The 19,128-nt window shown below is 50.3% G+C and overlaps 1 protein-coding gene across 1 annotated transcript; it reads left to right on the plus strand.

Annotated features, from left to right (window-relative positions):
- Positions 1-9,017: 9,017 nt before the first annotated feature.
- Positions 9,018-18,106, plus strand: TMPRSS5 (transmembrane serine protease 5; the record flags this gene model as incomplete). Its single annotated transcript, XM_081100346.1, is given in 16 exon segments — positions 9,018-9,088; positions 9,446-9,516; positions 9,972-10,004; positions 10,007-10,165; positions 12,927-13,028; positions 13,031-13,061; positions 13,271-13,289; positions 13,372-13,466; positions 14,526-14,596; positions 14,599-14,632; positions 14,634-14,689; positions 16,511-16,564; positions 16,567-16,681; positions 16,874-16,943; positions 16,947-17,054; positions 18,008-18,106. Coding segments are annotated over 16 exon segments (1,188 nt in total).
- Between the last annotated feature and the right edge of the window lie 1,022 nt (positions 18,107-19,128).

A 19,128-nucleotide genomic window follows, 5' to 3' on the forward strand; every position in this document is an offset into this window, starting at 1 on the left:
TTAGACAGAAATTTCTCACTTTGTCATGAGAAGTTTGGTTAAAGTTTTGTGAGGTCACATGATATAACAAGATAGCCTTAGATGTTTCAAAACCAAGTTTTTAAACCTCTGTTTAGAGGTTGGGGAGGAGGGCCATAATTCTGAAGAGCTATATATAAGTTCTTTACTCCTCAGAAATCAGGCACCCTAGATTTCTTATGTAGTGCAAGAGAGTGGGATGGGAGTCACTGGGTCTTAGCTCCTGCAGCTACTGAAGAAGATACTAGCACCAAGGCCAAGTATGCCTACTCCCTCCCCTGTCTCTGCCTTGTAAGCAGTTAAAACTTCCTACACTCATTCCACTTAACATTTACTGGGTGCCAGGTAAGGCACTAGTCACTGAACAGCTCCACCCAAACAAAAATTCCCTATCCCTATGGTGATTTAAATTGTAGTGACAAAGACAGGTAATAAAATAGATACTGTGGGTGAACATTTTAAGTGTTATGGGAAAAACGTAAATGTAGAGTGGTAAATGTGAACTCTACTGGAGTCCCAGGAGTGGGGGAAAGGAGTGAGCTGCCGTTCTGCATAGGGGGGTTAGAGCACACCTGGAGAAGGCGAGTAAGCTGTGTGGGTACCTGAGCCAAGACCTTGTAAAGCCCTCAAGTGGGAGGAGTGTGCCCGATGAACTCACAGAATAGCCGAGAGTAGGAGAAAGGAGGCTAGCAAAGTAACGAGAGGAGGGGGGAAAGGTTGTATAGAGCCTTATAAGGATTTAAAAAAACAACAGACTAATGGGAAACCTTTAGTAGCTTAAAAAAAACCCAAACTTTAAAAAATGGAAACATAAAAGTAAAATAATAAGGTGAATGCATCACATGGGTACTCATCACCCAATTTTTGTTTCATCTGTACCCTCCTTCCCTGCCTACCCTTGCTCTGGCAAACACACACTAGAATATTGAAGTCACTGCCAGACAGCGTATCATTTCAAATTCGGGCTCAGTTTCTTTTGAAGCTTTTTCCTTTTGCATCCTTCTTTCAGCTCTTGTCATTCCCTCTCTCCTCTGCCCACCAGAGTTGTCCTCTAGCTGCTGGACTCCCTTTTTCCTCACCTTGAGTACTCACGCTGGAACCACTCTGCTCCCATTCCCTGAGCACGGTTCCCACATAGCAAACACTTCAGATGCAGTTGGCAGCTGACTCATGCCACCATGCCCCTTTGAGTGCCCCTTCCCTTGCCCCTGCCATTTGCTTCAGCTAACTCACCCACCCCTAGTTCTGGGTGGTCAGAAGGTGCCCAGGAAAGACTTTCCTTTTGCTGATTGTTTCAGTAGAGCAGATATCTGCCCTCTTACAACCAGATTCTGGTTCCTTTCATGGAGAATCCAGCAAACATGGTGACTTGGCTCCAGCTATTACGTCCTAAGCCTAGCTGTTGGCTGGAGTGTGGACTGGTGTGGTTTAAGGGAAGGCAACCCCCTTTCCTAAGGACTGATGGAGTGGAGTGTGGGGAGTGGAGCAGCCCCTTGTTGTCTTCTGTCTTCCACATTCTCTGACTTTAGAGATGCTGCTTTAAAAGAATATTAATTGTTTCAGTTGCATGAAGGGCTCCATTTATGCTTGATTACCATACAGTATGATAAAAATTGAGCATAACATGAAATGTCAGCTTAACTTTGTTAGAAAGTCCATTTCATTTCAGTACTAAGCTCTGTTCCTCAATCCATAGTATTAATAATTTGCAATGTCTGTATCTTCATTATTATTAAACAAAAAATTTAGGACTTCTTGATCACCATTCACCTGGTTAGTAATCTGTTCTAGTAAAAGTAACCAAAATTAACTGGTCTGAAATATTTTTTATCCCTTTTTGAAAATTGGGATGTTTTCTCATCTCAAGGACTGGCACATGATTTGTGATTACATCTGCAGTTTAAGTCCCAGCAATATCATTCATCTTAGTCTAGGATGGTGAACTCTTTTCAAACATAGGTTAGGTTTTCTCTTTCTATCTTTTCACCTATCTTGGGCTTAATTTCCCTCTCAAGCATGTTTAGTCCTTTCCAGGGTGAAGATAATTCTCCTGATAGGGAACGTGGAAGCAAAAGTGTGATAACATCACATTATCAACTCCAAGTATAGCTGAACTCTTTTCTTACTTTTGTTTCCCTCCCTGCCCCCAAAATCCTTTGAAATGTTTTCATAAATGTCAACATATTCTGTACTTTGATCTTCCTGATATTATTTTTCTATGTCCAGCCCATTCTTACATTTTTGTCTATGAAGGACCTGTTTGTTTTTGTTTTGTAAAACTCATTACTGATTTCCATTTGCACCTTCACTCCTGTTTTTTATTGTCTTATATGGTCAGATTTTCCACTTTGAACAGTTCCTCCACCTCCATTTTCACTCATAGAATGATGTCCCCCCTTTTTTTAAATTATAAAAAACATTTATTTGAGCAAAAAGGAGCTGTAGCCTGGGAGACACAGATTCAGGTAGCAGCCTAAATTGTGTTCTTTGATGTCTTTCAAAGTCTATGGATGTGAGGTGATTTCTGGCCTTTTTCTATGCTCTTTGAAATATGCTTCCCCAAAGCCAGGGCCTGTGCTTAGGCCATACCATTTCTTCTTGGCCTCTTGTGCAATTGGCAGTTGCTCTCTACTGATGTTTTGGGAAAAGAGTTCCCTTCTTTGACTTTCTAAAAAGCAATTATTTATCAAGACAATTAAAAAGCACATTGGACATTCTGGATTTTAGCAGAGTGGGAACTCCAGCAGACTTACGGAGAGCTGAAACCCCGTCTGGCTGTGTCAATTTCTTGTTTGGAAAAATATCAGCTACCTCTTCCACCTGGTGGGCAGTGCTGTGCTGCATACATGTGGCAGTATTTCTAATTTTCTTTCTGTTCCTCTTTACCCCAAGTGCCTGGTTGTTTAACATTTACTTTGTCAACCTATAAGAATGTAACTTGGGATCTCTGAGAACTCAGTAGAATCTTGATTTACTGCTAGCAAAGCAGTAAAAAGGAAAGAATAGGTCAGTTAGAAGAGAAGCTGACCTATATGACAACTTTTTTTTATAAAGACAAAGTCAGTCTCATTAAGAAAGGGGTAATATTCTTCCATGAAGTACAGATAGTAAACACCTTTTCTGATTTGCACTGAGTATATTTGTGGGTACAGGGAACGGGGACGTGACAGGTTGGAGGGAGAAGTGCCGGGGCTGGGCTGGATTCACATTGACTTGGGTTGCATACTCAAGCCTGCATTTAGCTCTGGGACCTGGGACAAGTTATTCATTCTCAGACCCAGAATCTTCATTTGTAAAACGGGGATAATCTGACGGACCTCGTGGGGCTGCTGAGAAGATGAAATAGACAATCTCTGGAAAACACAGCACAGCGCCTGGCACAGACATATTAACTCTAGTGTTAGCACTTCTCAGTGCACACAGTTGGGAGTTTAATTATATAGGTAGTTCTCCAACGACATGAATTCTGAGGGCAGGGATGGTGTCTCATGCTTTCCTTCATATGGAGCTGGACAGGATAAGCTAAATAAATAATGGGTTAATTTGAGGTCAGCCCCACATAATGTGTGGCAACATGGCCTAAATAAAGAGAACGGGGCACCTGTGTAGCAGAGCTGGCGTGTCCTTGTAAATCACCCGTGAGCCCTCTCACATGGGGAGGATTTCATTTTGGGCCCAAGAGAGCTGCTTTCCTTGGCTGTGGGGATCTTTGAATTTATGTAATGTTTAGTAAAGCCTGGAATTTATACCACCTGGAGGCACAAATTACCTTTAGTTCTTGCTATCAGAACTCTTTAGAACCAACTGAAGCCAGGATAGTATCCCTCAAACAGCCCAATTCTGCAAGGCTTCCAAACCAGAAAGATCAAAGTACCCCAGTGCACTTGTAATTTAGAATATTTGATTTGAAAAGTTAGTTTGTGTCAAATATCAAATGAAACACACGTATAAACAATAGTGGCCTTTTCCTTCTGCAGTGTAGGATGTAGTCAATCATTTGGCAATTTGATTTTGGCACACTATGAACTATTTGTTAAGCCCCATACTCTGAGCTGCAAAAGCTTGGAGAGGATTTTTTTTTCTCTTTTACAGGAAACTTAAATTTACAGGACCTGATGTTTATTTCACAAACTTGTACTACTGTATTGACAAATATTTAATGTACTGAGCTCAATGGCTATTGCCTTGTACATTTCATTTAAATGATGTTTTGTTACTCTAAAAGTGTGAGTGGTCCATTGAAGAAAGAAAAGAAGGGAGGAAAACCTTTGCAAACAGATGACATGGAACTCAATTTCAATTTAGAGCAAAGAGAGGAAGAAGAAATACAACCAACCAAATATTTTTTTAGGTCCTGACAGATTATAGGCTAACAAAGTTTCCATTCAGAAAAAACATCTGGAAAACTATGAAAAATTTCAGAATTGTTTAAGTTGAAAGCCCTTTAAAATGCCACAAATTCATAATTATTTTTAAAGAGAAATCTAGATAGGTGATAACGTAAATTGTGACATTTTTACAAATGGTTTTGCCTTAGTTTACTCAGTGGGGGAGGGGTGGGAATAAGAGGAAAAAGGGGATGTGAAATGAGAAGCAACCTCAGTAATCAAGAAAGTGGGCATTTGATTAAATAAATAAAATGAAATAGCAATCACTGAATGAAAAAATAAAGAAAAAGAAAAGTTAGTTTGCTTTTCAGGAAGACAGTCCAGCAGATGTCCTAGTGAGGTGTCTTATCAGTATTTTCCCCAAGCCTATAAAGCATACTTAGAGCAAAAGTTATGATGAATTCAAAAGAGGCTTGTTTGAAGGAGAGTGGGAAGAGAACTTTTTACTGACTATAGACTCCTTGGTTCGAATTATCCCTGAATTGTAAAAATAGCAGGGAGGATGGGTATACAAAAATAGAGCCTTGAGAGTAGCTTATTTTGTCCTTCAGTTTGAACAGAGGGGTTGTTTGAATCAGAGGAGCTAACAATCTTGGGGTTTAATGGCGAGGTACTTCTCATAAATTGTGGAAGGCCACAGCAAAGAAAAAGAAAGGCCCTTTTTTCTGTCCTACAGCTCCTTTGCAAAGTGACTCATTGTCATCAGCATTTGGTAGGTGGTCAGAATTTACATTGCAACTACCCCTAGTTGCTGAGGGGCCATATGCAACCTGGATCTGAACAAATCAAAGCTGTATGTTTTCACAGTTAATCCTAAGAACACACCTGTGAGGAGGATATTATTGTCCCTATCTGACAGATGAGGAATCAAGGCTGCGAGAGGCTAAGTGTCTTGCCCAAGGACACAATGGGTAATACAAAGTCAGGGCCCCAACTCAGGTTTGTTTGAGTCCAGGGGTCATTCTGCCTCTATGTCTCAGATGTGTTCGTTGGCCAGGGCTACAATAGCAGAGTGCCAGACACTGGGTGGCTTAGAGACCAGGTGCATCACCTCCTAGTCCAGAGGCTAGACATCCAAAGTCAAGGTGTTGGCAGGATTGGTGCCATATGAGGGAAGGATCTGTTCCCTGGCTTATAGGTGGCCATCTTCTCTGTCTCTCTAGGTCATCTTCCCTCTGTGTGTGTATCTCTGTCCAAGTTCCCCCTTTTTAAAGGGTACCAGTCATCTTGAATTAGGGCCCATCCTAATGAGCTTCTTTTAACTTGATTACTTCTGCAATGACCCTTCCTCCAAATATGGTCACAGGCTGAGGCACTGGGGTTAGGACTTTAACATATAAATTGGGAGGGAAGGGGGCACAGTTCAGCCTATAACATCAGATAAATCTAAGGTCACACACAGCAGCTGTGCTGTAGACACTTGGTTTACAGTGACAGGACTTTTCCTGTTGTCCCTCATAGCCTTTGTCCATTTTATTTAATCTGTTAACAGCCATGAACACAGCCACCTTCCAAGGGGCCTGCTCATTGGAGGAGCTTCAGGTCAATAAAGCATTCAGTGGGCTCTAGTTTAATTAACCAGTTACTGCCACAGCTTCTTGGTAACCTGGATCCTGGCTGGCAGAGCTGAGAGGGGCCTTATCTCCTCCATGACTGTCCCCTCCTCGACACAAGAAATACTCTCCTTTCTCGGGCTCACTAGGTGCTCTTGCCTCTGAGTTTCCAACTTCAATTTTCTCACAAAGCTCCTCTATTACATGACATGGCGAAGGACTCCTCACTGAGCCTTTAGATCCCAAGGCCAGCATTCTCACCCCTGTAAGAATGCTGCTCTGACCTCAGCACCTTCTCACACACACACCCTTTTCCCAAAGAACAACTTTCTTTACTGCAAAACTACAAGTGCTTACTTAACAGTCCAGCTACTATCAGAAGCTGAACTCATTATCACCCAAACCTTAGCATGTTATCTCTAGGTGAAAATGTAGCAGTTTTAAACCCAAGCAGCTAGAGGCCTAGGAACAGGCTGCTGGGCCTACTTCCTCCTCCTCCCCTGCCTTTTCTCCAGCCTCATATGCCTATACATAATTTTCCAAGTCTTTTGCAATTTAAAAACTTTGGAACATTGCTGGATTAAATAAACATCTAAATATTCAAGTTTCAAGTTCACCTAATTTTAGCTTTTATTATAGAAAATCTATAAAGTAAATTTAGAACTGTTAATATAATGTCTTGTGCTTTGTTAAAGATATATTTCCTAAAAGTGAGAATGTTCATAAATGTCAATCTAAGAAATGCTGGCTGTTTACTTTTTGATTATTATTGGAATGTTAAGGTTTAGAAATTATATGGTTTTAATAATAGAGGACATAAGGCATGGACATACATTTTTAAAGGAAAAAGAAAGTGAGAAAGTTGTAAGAATGTTTATGAAAGTTGTAATAAGATTTGTGAAAGTTATAGGAGGTTTGTAGAGAGAAATATTAAAAGGAAATTATATAAATAACACAAGCCAGTTAGCCAGAACAAGCAGAATAGGGAAACTGAGATAGTAAAACAGCAGTCCACAGCCATCTAGTAAATCCTATCTTCCCTAAACCAAGGACACTTAGGAATAAATAGAGAATAAACCTCATTTTGGTATTTCAGACTACAACCCTCCAAACTAATGTTTCTTTCCTTCCATTAGACCATTTGTCATAACTCATATTATTCTAGCTTTTACCCCAGTAATACTAAAATGTATAAAACAGTTTGTCTCTACCAGGTTACAAGCCCTATTTGTACTCAGGAAATACCACCCCTAGATACCATCACTACTACCTTTTGTGCCCAGGCCTCATCGTCCCCCTGACCCCCAGAGCAAGGACAATAGGCCAAGTACAGATGTAAAAACTCACCAAAAAAGAAAGCTCCAGAAGCCCAGCAAGGGACAAAACTGGAGAAAACAGGAACCTCACCCCAGGGTAACCTACCTTTCCATTAGCCTTCCCGGAGAAAAAATAGCCCCTCTCGAATATCCGCCGAATGACTAATGAGTTATATACCCAGGCTTCCACTTTCCTGCAGATTGTTAGTGACAACATTCCCCCGCCTGGCACAGACTCTCCCGTCCAAACAGTGCAAGATACTTTCAAACTCATTACAGACCTCTGGCTCCAGGGTGATTTACAGGATTTCTCTCCAGATCACATCTATTTGTTTACCTGCATAGTGCTTCTGAACCTCGAAGATCTCTTATATCCTTAAAATAGTCCCCCTACTAGCCCTTTAGCCAAAGAGGGAGGGGTTTAACTGCTAACACCTCCTATTGTTTTTATCTAAACTCTACAGGTCAAATAAAGGAAAAAACACAACACATTCTACAGAATACTCAAGGGCTCAAAGAGATCAGTCAGGACAGCATAGAGCAGCCCATATGGTCCAGCCTACAAGCAGCTCTGCCCAAATTAACCTGGGTTTAACCCCTTTTGGGCCCCCTGACACTATTTCTCCTCCTCCTCCTCCTCTTCAGGCCCTGCATTTTCAGGATAGTTACCAAATTTGTACAAACAAGATTATAAGTCCTAGTTAACCAGACAGGGCAGTTTGTCCTTACCCAGGTAAAGGGACCCTACCAGCCTATACCCCAGGAAATAATCTGAATTTACTCCTTAGGCATCCACAACATCCCCTCTCATGCAGGAAGTAATAAAGGAGAAACGGCAACCCCATCCCTCTTCTTTTCCTTTATATGTACCCTTTAAGACGGGAATGAAAGGGTTAAAGAGAATGAAATGGGGGAGAGAAAAACTTACTGTGCTTAGCAGATATCTTGCAGAAAGCTTGCAGCCTTGAACACCGCATAGCTCAGATAACCAGGAGAAACCTGGCATTGGGAGGAACCAAGGATGTCAGCAGAATGGCTTGCAACCAGCAAGGATTCATAAAAGTCTGCCTCCTCCTTCAGTCTCTGCTGACTCCTTTTTGTCGGACTCAGCCCACCTGCACCCAGGTGCCTGAAATTAAAATCTCTTTTGATACATTATGGCCTCATGTCATAGGTACGTGACCCCGGCCCACTCCAAACCTTTCCCTTACCTTGTGCTGTGTTTCCATGACTCATCTTCAGGACTCACATGCTGATTCCTGTAGGCGGTGGTGCTGGAGGCTCACCTTAATGCATCTTGAATTCCTTGCAGCATCCCCCACCATGGCCTGTTCACTTGGGCTAATGTTGTTTCCTGAATGAAGGGGTGGATGGTGCACTTCTTCTGAGATAGGAGGGAACAAAGAAGGGTGGGATCGTGAGGCCTGAGGAGGGATGTTGAAGGATTCAGCAGATGTCCTCGCTTGTGGGAGACAAGTTTTGGGGGTGAAGAGCGTAAGCTTTGGAATCAGCCCAACCTGGGTCAGGTCACTGCTCTGAGACTACTGGCTGTGAGAGTGAGCTGGGTGGGCTTAGGGGCTCAGGGAGAGCAGAGGCCCGGAGGAGCACCCAGGGGAACACATGGGAAGTCCCCAAGATGGAACAGGGCTTGCCAGCAGCAGTGAGGACACAACTGATGTGCAAGTGGCACTGTAGTAGGCTGTGGGGGTCTTGAGAGCCTGATGCTGGGCAGCCAGACCCCCATGGAGGAGGGCCCCGGACCTGGGATCTTCAGATCAAAGCCAGGAGATGCACTGCAGAGGCCTGAGGCCCAGTAGGCCAGACTGGGCTGTAGGGGAATAATAGGGTCAGAGAGCCCCCTGATTCTCTCCTCCCCAGACCCCCCTTGGGTCAGCCCCAAATGGTTGACGGCGAGAGGCCATCTGGCTATTCACCTTAGATCTGACATTGCTCTTGGTTTCCCATTTTGCCGAGTGAGTGGGCTCTGAGGGCTTCGGGGGAGAGGGGGAAGGGAGAGGTGTCAGGAGCAGTCGGACAAACTCAAGCTGCAGCTCAGTGACTGCCTGGCCCCGTGGTGGTGACTTGGGGTGAGGCCGGCAGGCAGGAGCAGGGCACCCAGTCCCTGCTCTGCATCCCCCACAGTCTCCTGGGCAGGGCGCTGGTGTTCCAGGCAGTGTGGCTGTGCAGTGCTGGGAGACCGGGGACTGCTGGCTGGTGTGAGTGTGGGCTCCTGGCTTCTAGGTCAGCGCTGGGCCCTCCAGTGTCTGGGGAGGGTCGGGGCACAAGCTGTAAGGGATGCTGGGAGGAGGAGTGGGCGTGAGCAGGGGTGAAGGCAGGTAGATGAGCGAGTGCCTTTGTCTGCTCTGGGTGCACAAGGGGAGACGGGGGAACTGCAGCAGGAGGCTCTACATTCCAGTCCGACAGGGAGAAGTGCAGGGTACTGGGGTGAGTGATCCTGGGAGGCCCCGCTCAAACATCAAGACAAGACAGCAAGCGCTGCACCTCTCCTCAGCACCTCTCCTCAGCGTGCTGGGTGGGGGACCTGCCTCAGGCAGGGGGCCGATGAGGAGGCCCCAGGCAGCTGCTTTTGCCTCCCTCTGCCACAAGTGTCTTGTTATGCCCCTCGGCCCTCCTGTGGGAATCTCTTCCTTCCCCAGCCCCTCTCTGTGACCTTTCCTTGTCCTTGTGCTCCGAAGTGCTGTGTCTGTGGCCAGTGGCCTCGCAGCCCATCCCGGGACCTTGCAAGATGAGGAGATGACTTTGAGCTGCTCGGAGGCCAAGGGTGAGGAAGCCCTGCCCTCCTCGCTTCCCAGCACAGTGGGCCAGCCAAGGCCTGGGGACCCCTATCCCACCCTTCACAACTCTGAGACCCCCTTCTGGCCGGCGGAAAGCACACCAAAATGAAGGGCCATGACTCCCCTGCCACCCATCTGCATTCCTCCTCTGGTGGGAGGGTGGTGACACCGGCCAGTGTGCGGAGCTGCTCTCTGATGGGGCTGTCAGCACTCCCAGGGTCTGTCTTGGTCTTGAGCTGGGGCAGGGCCAGGAGCCCAGGCTGCTGAAGGGGTGGCAGCTTGCTGTTTGGGGCAGAGTGAGCCAGGAGTGGAGGGGAAGAGGAGCCAGGTATGTGGGAGACAGCGTGCCACGGGCAGGGGCCCCCTTGTGGACTGGGAACATCACTATGCATTGTCTCCCCCTCCCCCCAACACTGGCCTCTCCTCTCTAGGTAAGGGCTGGGGTCAGAAGGTTTGATGCTGCTGGGGCTGGGGTAGAATCAGTTACAGAAGTTAGAACTAGCTTGGAGCCTGCCTTTTGGGAGCCGAGTGACTGTGGGCATGTTGCTTCTTGGAGCTTCCAGTTCCTTCTCTATGAAGTAGAGATAAACCTATTTACTGCATGAAGTTGTGAGGATAACCGAGCTCACCTATGAGAGGCTAGCACAGAGCCTGGAAGAACAGACGCTCAGTAAGTGGTGGCCCTCACTGGTATTGTCACAAGGCTCGAGACCAGAAGACATGGACTTGGTCCTGGATCGTCCTGGGCAGCTTATGTGACCTTGGGCAGCTTATGTGACCTTGGGCAGCTTATGTGACCTTGGGCAGGTTATGTGACCTTGGGCAGCTTATGTGACCTTGGGCAGGTTATGTGACCTTGGGCAGCTTATGTGACCTTGGGCAGGCCTATGTGACCTTGGGCAGGTTATGTGACCTTGGGCAGGCTATGTGACCTTGGGCAGCTTATGTGACCTTGGGCAGGCTATGTGACCTTGGGCAGGCTATGTGACCTTGGGCAGGTTATGTGACCTTGGGCAGCTTATGTGACCTTGGGCAGGCCTATGTGACCTTGGGCAGGTTATGTGACCTTGGGCAGGCTGTGTGACCTTGGGCAGCTTATGTGACCTTGGGCAGGCTATGTGACCTTGGGCAGGCTATGTGACCTTGGGCAGCTTATGTGACCTTGGGCAGGCTATGTGACCTTGGGCAGGCTATGTGACCTTGGGCAGGTTATGTGACCTTGGGCAGCTTATGTGACCTTGGGCAGGCTATGTGACCTTGGGCAGGTTATGTGACCTTGGGCAGGTTATGTGACCTTGGGCAGCTTATGTGACCTTGGGCAGGTTATGTGACCTTGGGCAGCTTATGTGACCTTGGGCAGCTTATGTGACCTTGGGCAGGTTATGTGACCTTGGGCAGCTTATGTGACCTTGGGCAGGTTATGTGACCTTGGGCAGCTTATGTGACCTTGGGCAGGTTATGTGACCTTGGGCAGGTTATGTGACCTTGGGCAGGTTATGTGACCTTGGGCAGCTTATGTGACCTTGGGCAGGTTATGTGACCTTGGGCAGGCTATGTGACCTTGGGCAGGTTATGTGACCTTGGGCAGCTTATGTGACCTTGGGCAGGCTGCTTAACCCCCACGCCTCAGTTTTCCCTCTCGGAATGGGAGGGTGGGGACACCCCAAAGGCTGCATGATGCCGAGTGAAGGAGCACATTTAAAAGCACTTGGTTAAACACACAGCTGAAATGCTGCACAAATAGGCTTATTTTGTTCTCAGAACGGACCTCATGTCCTGGGAGCAGGGAGCCTGACACTGAGTGACCCAGACACTATCCTTAAGGTCTCTTCAGATCTATAATGGCCAGGCCCAGCTGCCCCTGCCCACCTCACTCCTCTCCCCCCCGGAACACACCTCTCCCCCACGGCACACACCTCTCCCCATGGCGCACACCTCTCCCCACGGCACACTCCTCTCCGCATGGCGCACACCTCTCCCCCCCGGAACACACCTCTCCCCCACGGCACACACCTCTCCCCATGGCGCACACCTCTCCCCCCCGGAACACACCTCTCCCCATGGCGCACACCTCTCCCCATAGCACACTCCTCTCCCCATAGCACACACCTGTCCCCATGGCGCACACCTCTCCCCATGGCGCACTCCTCTCCCCATGGCGCACACCTCTCCCCATAGCACACTCCTCTCCCCATAGCACACACCTGTCCCCATGGCGCACACCTCTCCCCATGGCGCACACCTCTCCCCATGGCGCACACCTCTCCCCATGGCACACACCTCTCCCCATGGCGCACACCTCTCCCCATGGCGCACTCCTCTCCCCATGGCGCACACCTCTCCCCATGGCGCACACCTCTCCCCATAGCACACACCTCTCCCCATGGCACACTCCTCTCCCCATGGCGCACTCCTCTCCCCATGGCGCACTCCTCTCCCCATGGCGCACACCTCTCCCCATGGCGCACTCCTCTCCCCATAGCACACACCTCTCCCCATGGCACACACCTCTCCCCATGGCGCACACCTCTCCCCCACGGCACACACCTCTCCCCATAGCACACACCTCTCCCCATGGCACACACCTCTCCCCATGGCGCACTCCTCTCCCCCACAGCACACACCTCTCCCCACACACCTCTCCCCTATGGCTTTCACCTCTCCCCCATGGTGCACACCTCTCCCCATGGCACACACCTCTCCCCACGGCGACCACCTCTCCCCATGGCACACACCTCTCCCCATAGCACACACCTCTCCCCATAGCACACACCTTTCCCCATGGCATATGCTTCCTCTACGGCACATGCCTTTCCCCCATGGCCGGTGGGACATGACTGTCATGCCCTGTTTCAGTATCTTTCAGAATAATCACAGAGGACTTCCTGCTAGAAGTGCAGGTGGGGGCCCGACCAGGCTGGCTCCTGGTCTGCTGCCAGGGCTGGAGCCCTGCCCTGGGGTGCGGATCTGCCAGAGCCTTGGACACCTCAGGTGACTGGGGCCAGATCTGGGCCTGGGGAGAGGGGGAGCTGGCAGGCAGTGGGACCTCTGTCTGTCTTGGTGGTCAGCATGCTCAGGGAATGGCAGGCGGTCCTTCTGCGCCTCTCCTGGCCTCTGGGCACTGTGTCTCTCCCCTGAGGACCTCTGCTTTTGAACAAGCCTAAATCCCAGAAGCGATCATGGTCACAGCCTTGCTCCAGCACCATCCTGGAGTATCTTGTGCACGGTCTAGTTACTGACCCCACCACGCATGCTGCAGTTTAAAGCTGTTTCCTCTGTTCTCTCCTCTTCTTCTGCCAAGATTCACCACCACAAGGGAGTTCATCTGTCTGACGTCAAGCTCAGTCGCTGGCAGGAGTTTTCTCAGCTCTCCCCTGGCCTGGGAGGCCTCCCGGGGTAGGTGCTGCCGCCCAGGTAGGGCTTCTGAGGAGGTTGAGTGGGGTCCCTTACTTCCTGGGGGGAAGTCCAGCAACAGTCTTTCTGTGCTGGGAGCCTGGGGGTGATGACGTTGGCTGTGTAAGGGGACAAAGAGGAACATTTCCCAACCAGAAACTGCGCACTCAGCTCCGCGAGCCTGCCCATCCGAGGGTCAGACCTTACCCTACTTGCCCCTCACAAGAACTGCAGGATAGGTTGTTCTTGTCCCAGGATGTCACATGGTATTCTTATTCCCACTTTACAGGTGGGGAAATGGAGGCTTGATGAGGTAAAGGGTCTTGTCCAAGGTCACACAACTAATAAGCGTCCAAACCAAGTGTTGAAACCAGGCTCCTACCTCCAATCTGAGTGCCACATTTTATTTGGATAATTCTGATGTCTAAGGAAAGAGGTCTGGCACTGGCTAAGAACTGCTCGAAGCCTGGAGACACTCCAGAGAAGAGGGCTCTGGAGTCGAGGGGACCCCTCCCCAAATCCAGGCTGTGGGCAGGGGCTGAGCGGTCTCCACTTTGCCTGGACTTCCTCCAGCTGCGGACTGAGCATCCCCCAGCGCTCTAGAGCCTCACACCTTTGCACCACCTTCTCTGATGTCTCCTCATCTTAGCCACCTGAACAGGCACAGGGACTAGGGGTGGACTGACTCCGCCAGGAGAGCCAGGAGGCTGTGGGTTTGGGAAACCAGAAGAGACTAAGGATCCGGCTTAGTCAGAATATCACGCAAGGCCCTTCGACGTTTGTTGTGAAAAGTGGAGAGAGCTATGCAGGAGCGAGGTGGGGGTAACTGCAGATGACTCACAGTGTTTCCCTTCTCTATCCATCAGGACTGGAGCACTTATTAAGCACCGGCTGCATGCCCAGTGTCTTGCCAGCTGCGAGGGGAGACTAAGAAGCATGGGTTCTGGGAGCTTGCAATCTGTGGTGGGGGTCCCCGCTCTGGCCGGCTCCTCCACCCGCCACCTCACTCACGTCAACTTTTTCTGCCCTTGCTTCTCCGGTCAGCGTGGCTCCTGTGTGCAGTTTCAGGCTGGCCCGCCTGTCCAGCTGGCGGGTCCATGCGGGGCTGGTCAGCCACAGTGTGGTCAGGCCCCATGAGGACCTGTGGTGGAGAGGGTCATCCCCCACCCTCTACAGTGCCCAGAATTACTACTACGATGTTGCTCTCCTACGGCTCAATTTCTCAGGTGAGTTGCTGGCCCTGGGCGGCAGGTGCAGGCTGTGGTGAGAGAGAGGCACACGCTGGGAGGGCCGGCAGCGGGGCTGACTTCTGAGGGTCCCTCCTAGCGCTGTAAACGGTAAAGTATTCAGTGCATTTGGTGACCATGGTGAATTTCAGCATCAACCTGACCTGATGTTGCACCAACTCTCCCACCTGCTCTTGTGGGGACGGAGGGCTGGCCCTTTTCATGCTGGGCTGCGGCGGGATTTGCCTGGAGGTCCCTTGAAGAGCTTTGCGGTTGTTTCATCTACCAACAGCCGCTCCACCCTGTCTGCAGACCTGTGCCAGGTCCCAGCCACCTGTGGCATGTTACAATTAATAAGATTTCTTCTATTTTTCCAAATATTCTTTCACTCATTCCTCATAACAGTCCTGTCGGGTAGATGAGGCAGGTGTAGACAGATAGGACACCAAGTTTAGTGAGGGAAGTGACTCTCAAGTCCATGTGACTCCAGGGCCAGGGCTCCTCAGCACACACGTGCACATGCACACTCCCCTATAAACACATACACTCACACAGTACATGCTCACGCACACTGACTTCCATGCACACGTGCATTCCCACGCACACATGCTCACACCACAGACACTCACAATACTCCATACACACTCATGCACACTCCCATGCACACACACTCACACCAAACACACTCACTCCTGTGCACACACTCACACTATACACATTCATGTGCACACACCGGCAAACACTCAGCACTCCTCCATCCCACTGCTACCTGTACCCTGGGGTTTCCCGAAAAGAAGTTGTTGCTGTATTTCTTTCATGTTATTATATGTGGGTACTCTCTGAGCTGTTGTTCAAGAGTGACTGTTTGTAAATTGACTTAAATATACTTGAGAGGAGAGTTTTAAGTTCTTACCTGACTGGAGAGCCGAAGTTACTTCCAGTGAATAGATCACCACAAAGCACACAGAGAGCAACAGAACAGTGTTCTGGCTCCCGCCAGGGGCTGCCAGCAGAACTGCTCAGCCGGGCCTGCTCTCCGTGTTTCAGTGCAGGGTGACAGGCATTGAGAGAGGCACAGAGGGGCACCGGATGGAGTCTTCCTCCTGGACGTGGTTGGGAGGACTGAACGAGAAGGGAAAGGGAGCTACTCTCTCCCCAGGTGCCTGTGTTTAGTTAACGCATGCCTGCATTCTACCTGAGAACATGTGTGGGCTTCACCTGTCGGGCATTTTGGGAACAATGTCCCAAGAAGCCAAAACACTCTGGGGAAAACCCCAAATGAGTTCACAGTAGGACAAGCTGGGTACAACCACCCAGGAGAATTTGCACTTTTCCTCAGTGCCCGGGTGGGAGGTGTGCAGCCTGTACTCAGCTCTAGAGGGCGCCATACCACTGCACTCTACACATCGTCCTCTGTGTGAGTGGGACCCTGGAGGTGGTACAGGGCACCACCCACACAGACGCCCGGAGGCCTGGCTGGTGGAGACCAAGAACCAGGACTGTTTGAGAAGGGAGGAGGACCTGCCAGCCCTGGCAGTCTCCCCTGTGTGGGTCTCTCTGAGAGAATAACCCCCGAGTTTGCCCTAAACTCAGGCCCTGTACTTTTGCTCTCCTTGTTCCAGCAGTGCCCAGGCCTCAGCATTCGGGGGGCATGTGTGAGTGAGGTCTCCTCCTCCTCTTTACGCCCAGCCCCCAAGTACTGGGGACACTGTGCTCCAAGGCCTCCGCGTTCCTGGGCCTTGCTTTGCACCCTGTGGCCTTGCTCTGTGCCCCTTCCTCTTCACGTCTGCCTCCCTTCATCTTCACGTCTGCCTCCCGCAGCCCATGGCTGGGACACGCTGCAGGACATGGTAGTGCTGCTGCTCAGCAACCAGCTCTCAACAGCTCCCGCGTGTATAATGGGGGTGCCCCCCCCCCCATGCTGTGTGTCAGCTACCCGGACAGGAGAGCTGATGCCTGCCAGGTGTGGCAGCAAGGCGGCCAAGGAGGAAGGTGGGGGCGGGGTCTTGCTGGGGCTGGGTCCCTGGCCTGAGCAGCGGGTCTAGTAGGCTGAGGCAAGACGGGATCTATGCTGGAAGCAGGAGGGACCAGAATGGAGGGTCTGCTCCCCGGGAAGGCCTGGTGCCCCTTCACCTGGAAGGACTGCCTGCCTGTTTCTCTGGTCTCTGTGCTTGGACCCTTCAGGGGGATAGCAAGGGTGAGAGTGGGGGGTTGGGGGGCAAGGGGGAACCTGGTTTGCCCAGATGGGGGCACGTGACACCTCAGGGGGGTGGTCAGCTGGGGCCAAGGCTGTGCAGAGCCCAAGCACCCTGGGGTCTATGCCAGGGTTGCTGTGCTTTTGGACTGGATCCATGACATGGTGCGGGTGAGTGTGGGGCCAGGGCGGGGAGGGGAGGTTTGTAAAGGACCTGTCCCTCAGAAACTGTGGCCCTTACCCCTTAGGCCTGGGCCTGGCTGGGGTTGGGGAGGGGCAAAGGAATGCTCCCCAGAGTAAGAGGAAAAGGAAATGATGCAGAGAACGCTGAATCCACTGGATTTCTACCCATGTAAGCCCTGGCTGGGGAAAAGCAGACCTGAGTGTGTTGTGATAGCCCCGATCTGCCACTGACCGGGTGACCTTTGGCAAGTTCCTAACTTGGTAACCCTCTGTTGCCGGGTAATAGCCATCGTGGCGCCCTTGCATGCTAGCTAGCGTGAGGATTAAATATGGCAAGAGCTGTACACGGCCTGCGGAGTCCTAGGTTGGAGCGAGGGAGCCTGGGCTTCTCTATGGACGTACTGATGACCACCACTCGCCCCTGGTTTCTAAGGCAGTTACGAGGGCCTGCATTCCCCACGCTGGGGGCAGAGCTCAGCGTTTAGCAGTTTGGGTTTGGCAACTCATTCTTGTGTGACACTGGGCAAGTCACTCACCTCCATCTGTTCCGAGGGAGGGCCTACTGAGATAATGTGTATAGAAACACGTTATTTGTATCCAGTACGGTACAAAGGCAGGGCGCGGCGAGGGAAAACTCTGCAGGTCGGGCACGGGGTGGGTGGCGGAACACAAGCTTGATGGATTACGGGGACACGTGCCTCCAGCTCCTCACTCAAACCTTACAAAAAGCCCAGAGAAGCGAGTGTTGTTAGCCCGCTTGATAGAAGTAGAAGTGCAGGTTCCGAATGGTTAAGTGATTTATTAAAATAAAAGTTACTCCGCTAGTGGGGGGGATCCAGCTCCCTTCTCTGTCAGCTCAGGACTCCCTCCCCCAGCCCTGCCCTTTCCTCCTCCTCACTGCAGAGCAGCCTCCTGTTTTGGGGTCTCTGGCAGGCCCACAGATGGAGGAGAAGCGGACCCCGATGCAGAAGATATGGATACATGTATCCTATTACCGCACACGACACAGTGGCTACCCACTGGCCAGCCTCTGGGGGTAGGGCCTCTCCCCTTGGGCCCCGATTTCTAGACCCTCCATCTCACCAGAGAGCCCCAGCGACAAGAGGAAGGATGGTCAAGGTTGGGACCATGGGGGAGCTGATGGACGTGGGGGAGGAGCTGGAGAGGAAGAGGCTGCTGGAAGCAGCTGGAAGCTGCCTTCTGCCCGCTCCCCTCCCAGCCCCTGTGCCCATCACTTGGGAGGATGCCCAGAGATCCCTGGGGGCTGCCTCCTCCCTGTGCTCTCAGGTGGGCGGTGGTGAGAGCAGTGCCTCCTTAGAGGAGCCCCTGGCCCTGGAGGCTCCTGGGAAGATGGGGTCAAGGCTGGACCAGTCCAGATTAAGCCCATGGAGTCAGGATCCTCCCCACTCTCCACGGTTGGTCTCACCTACTTCCTGTTCTTACCTGGCTCTGACTGGCCCTGCTGGGGCAGGGGTAGGAGTGGGGACACTGGAAGGACACTCTGGTTGGTGTTGGAATAGGGAGTTGGTTTTAAATGACAGTTCTGTGAACTGGTCCAAGGAGTTCTTTTATTAAAGGAACTCCTTTAATAAAAGGGTTGTATGGTCACCCTTCAGTCTCTCTCTCTCTCTCTCTCTCTCTCTCTCTCTCTCTCTCTCTTTTGTAGAATTTCAATTTCCCTTTCATACATGTTTCTTAAAGCTCTGGAACTGACTCCTGCTCATCTCTCTAGACTTTTGGCATGTACTTATTTAATTTTTTACATTTGTTAAATCTGTGTGCAGGATGCTGCCCAGCCTACTCGGTGCTGAGATGATGCAAGTCTGAGAAACACGTATGTCTGCTGTCTCAGGGAGTTCTGGCTTCCCCACAAGACCCATCTCTCCTTAGCTCTTAGCTCCTGTTCCAGAACCCAGCCTTGGGGCTTGGGGAGCTTTCCTGCTCAGCACTTTCCTGGTTAAGCTTCTCCCAGGCTCTTCTCTTGAGCAATTGAAATGCAATTGGCATCTTGTTTCTAAAAACTGCAATGGATTTTTTATGGTGCTTACCCAAGGAAGTGCAA

This window comes from Myotis nattereri, assembly GCF_964212035.1.
Source record: "Myotis nattereri genome assembly, chromosome: 9".
Classification (NCBI taxonomy): Eukaryota; Metazoa; Chordata; class Mammalia; order Chiroptera; family Vespertilionidae; genus Myotis; species Myotis nattereri.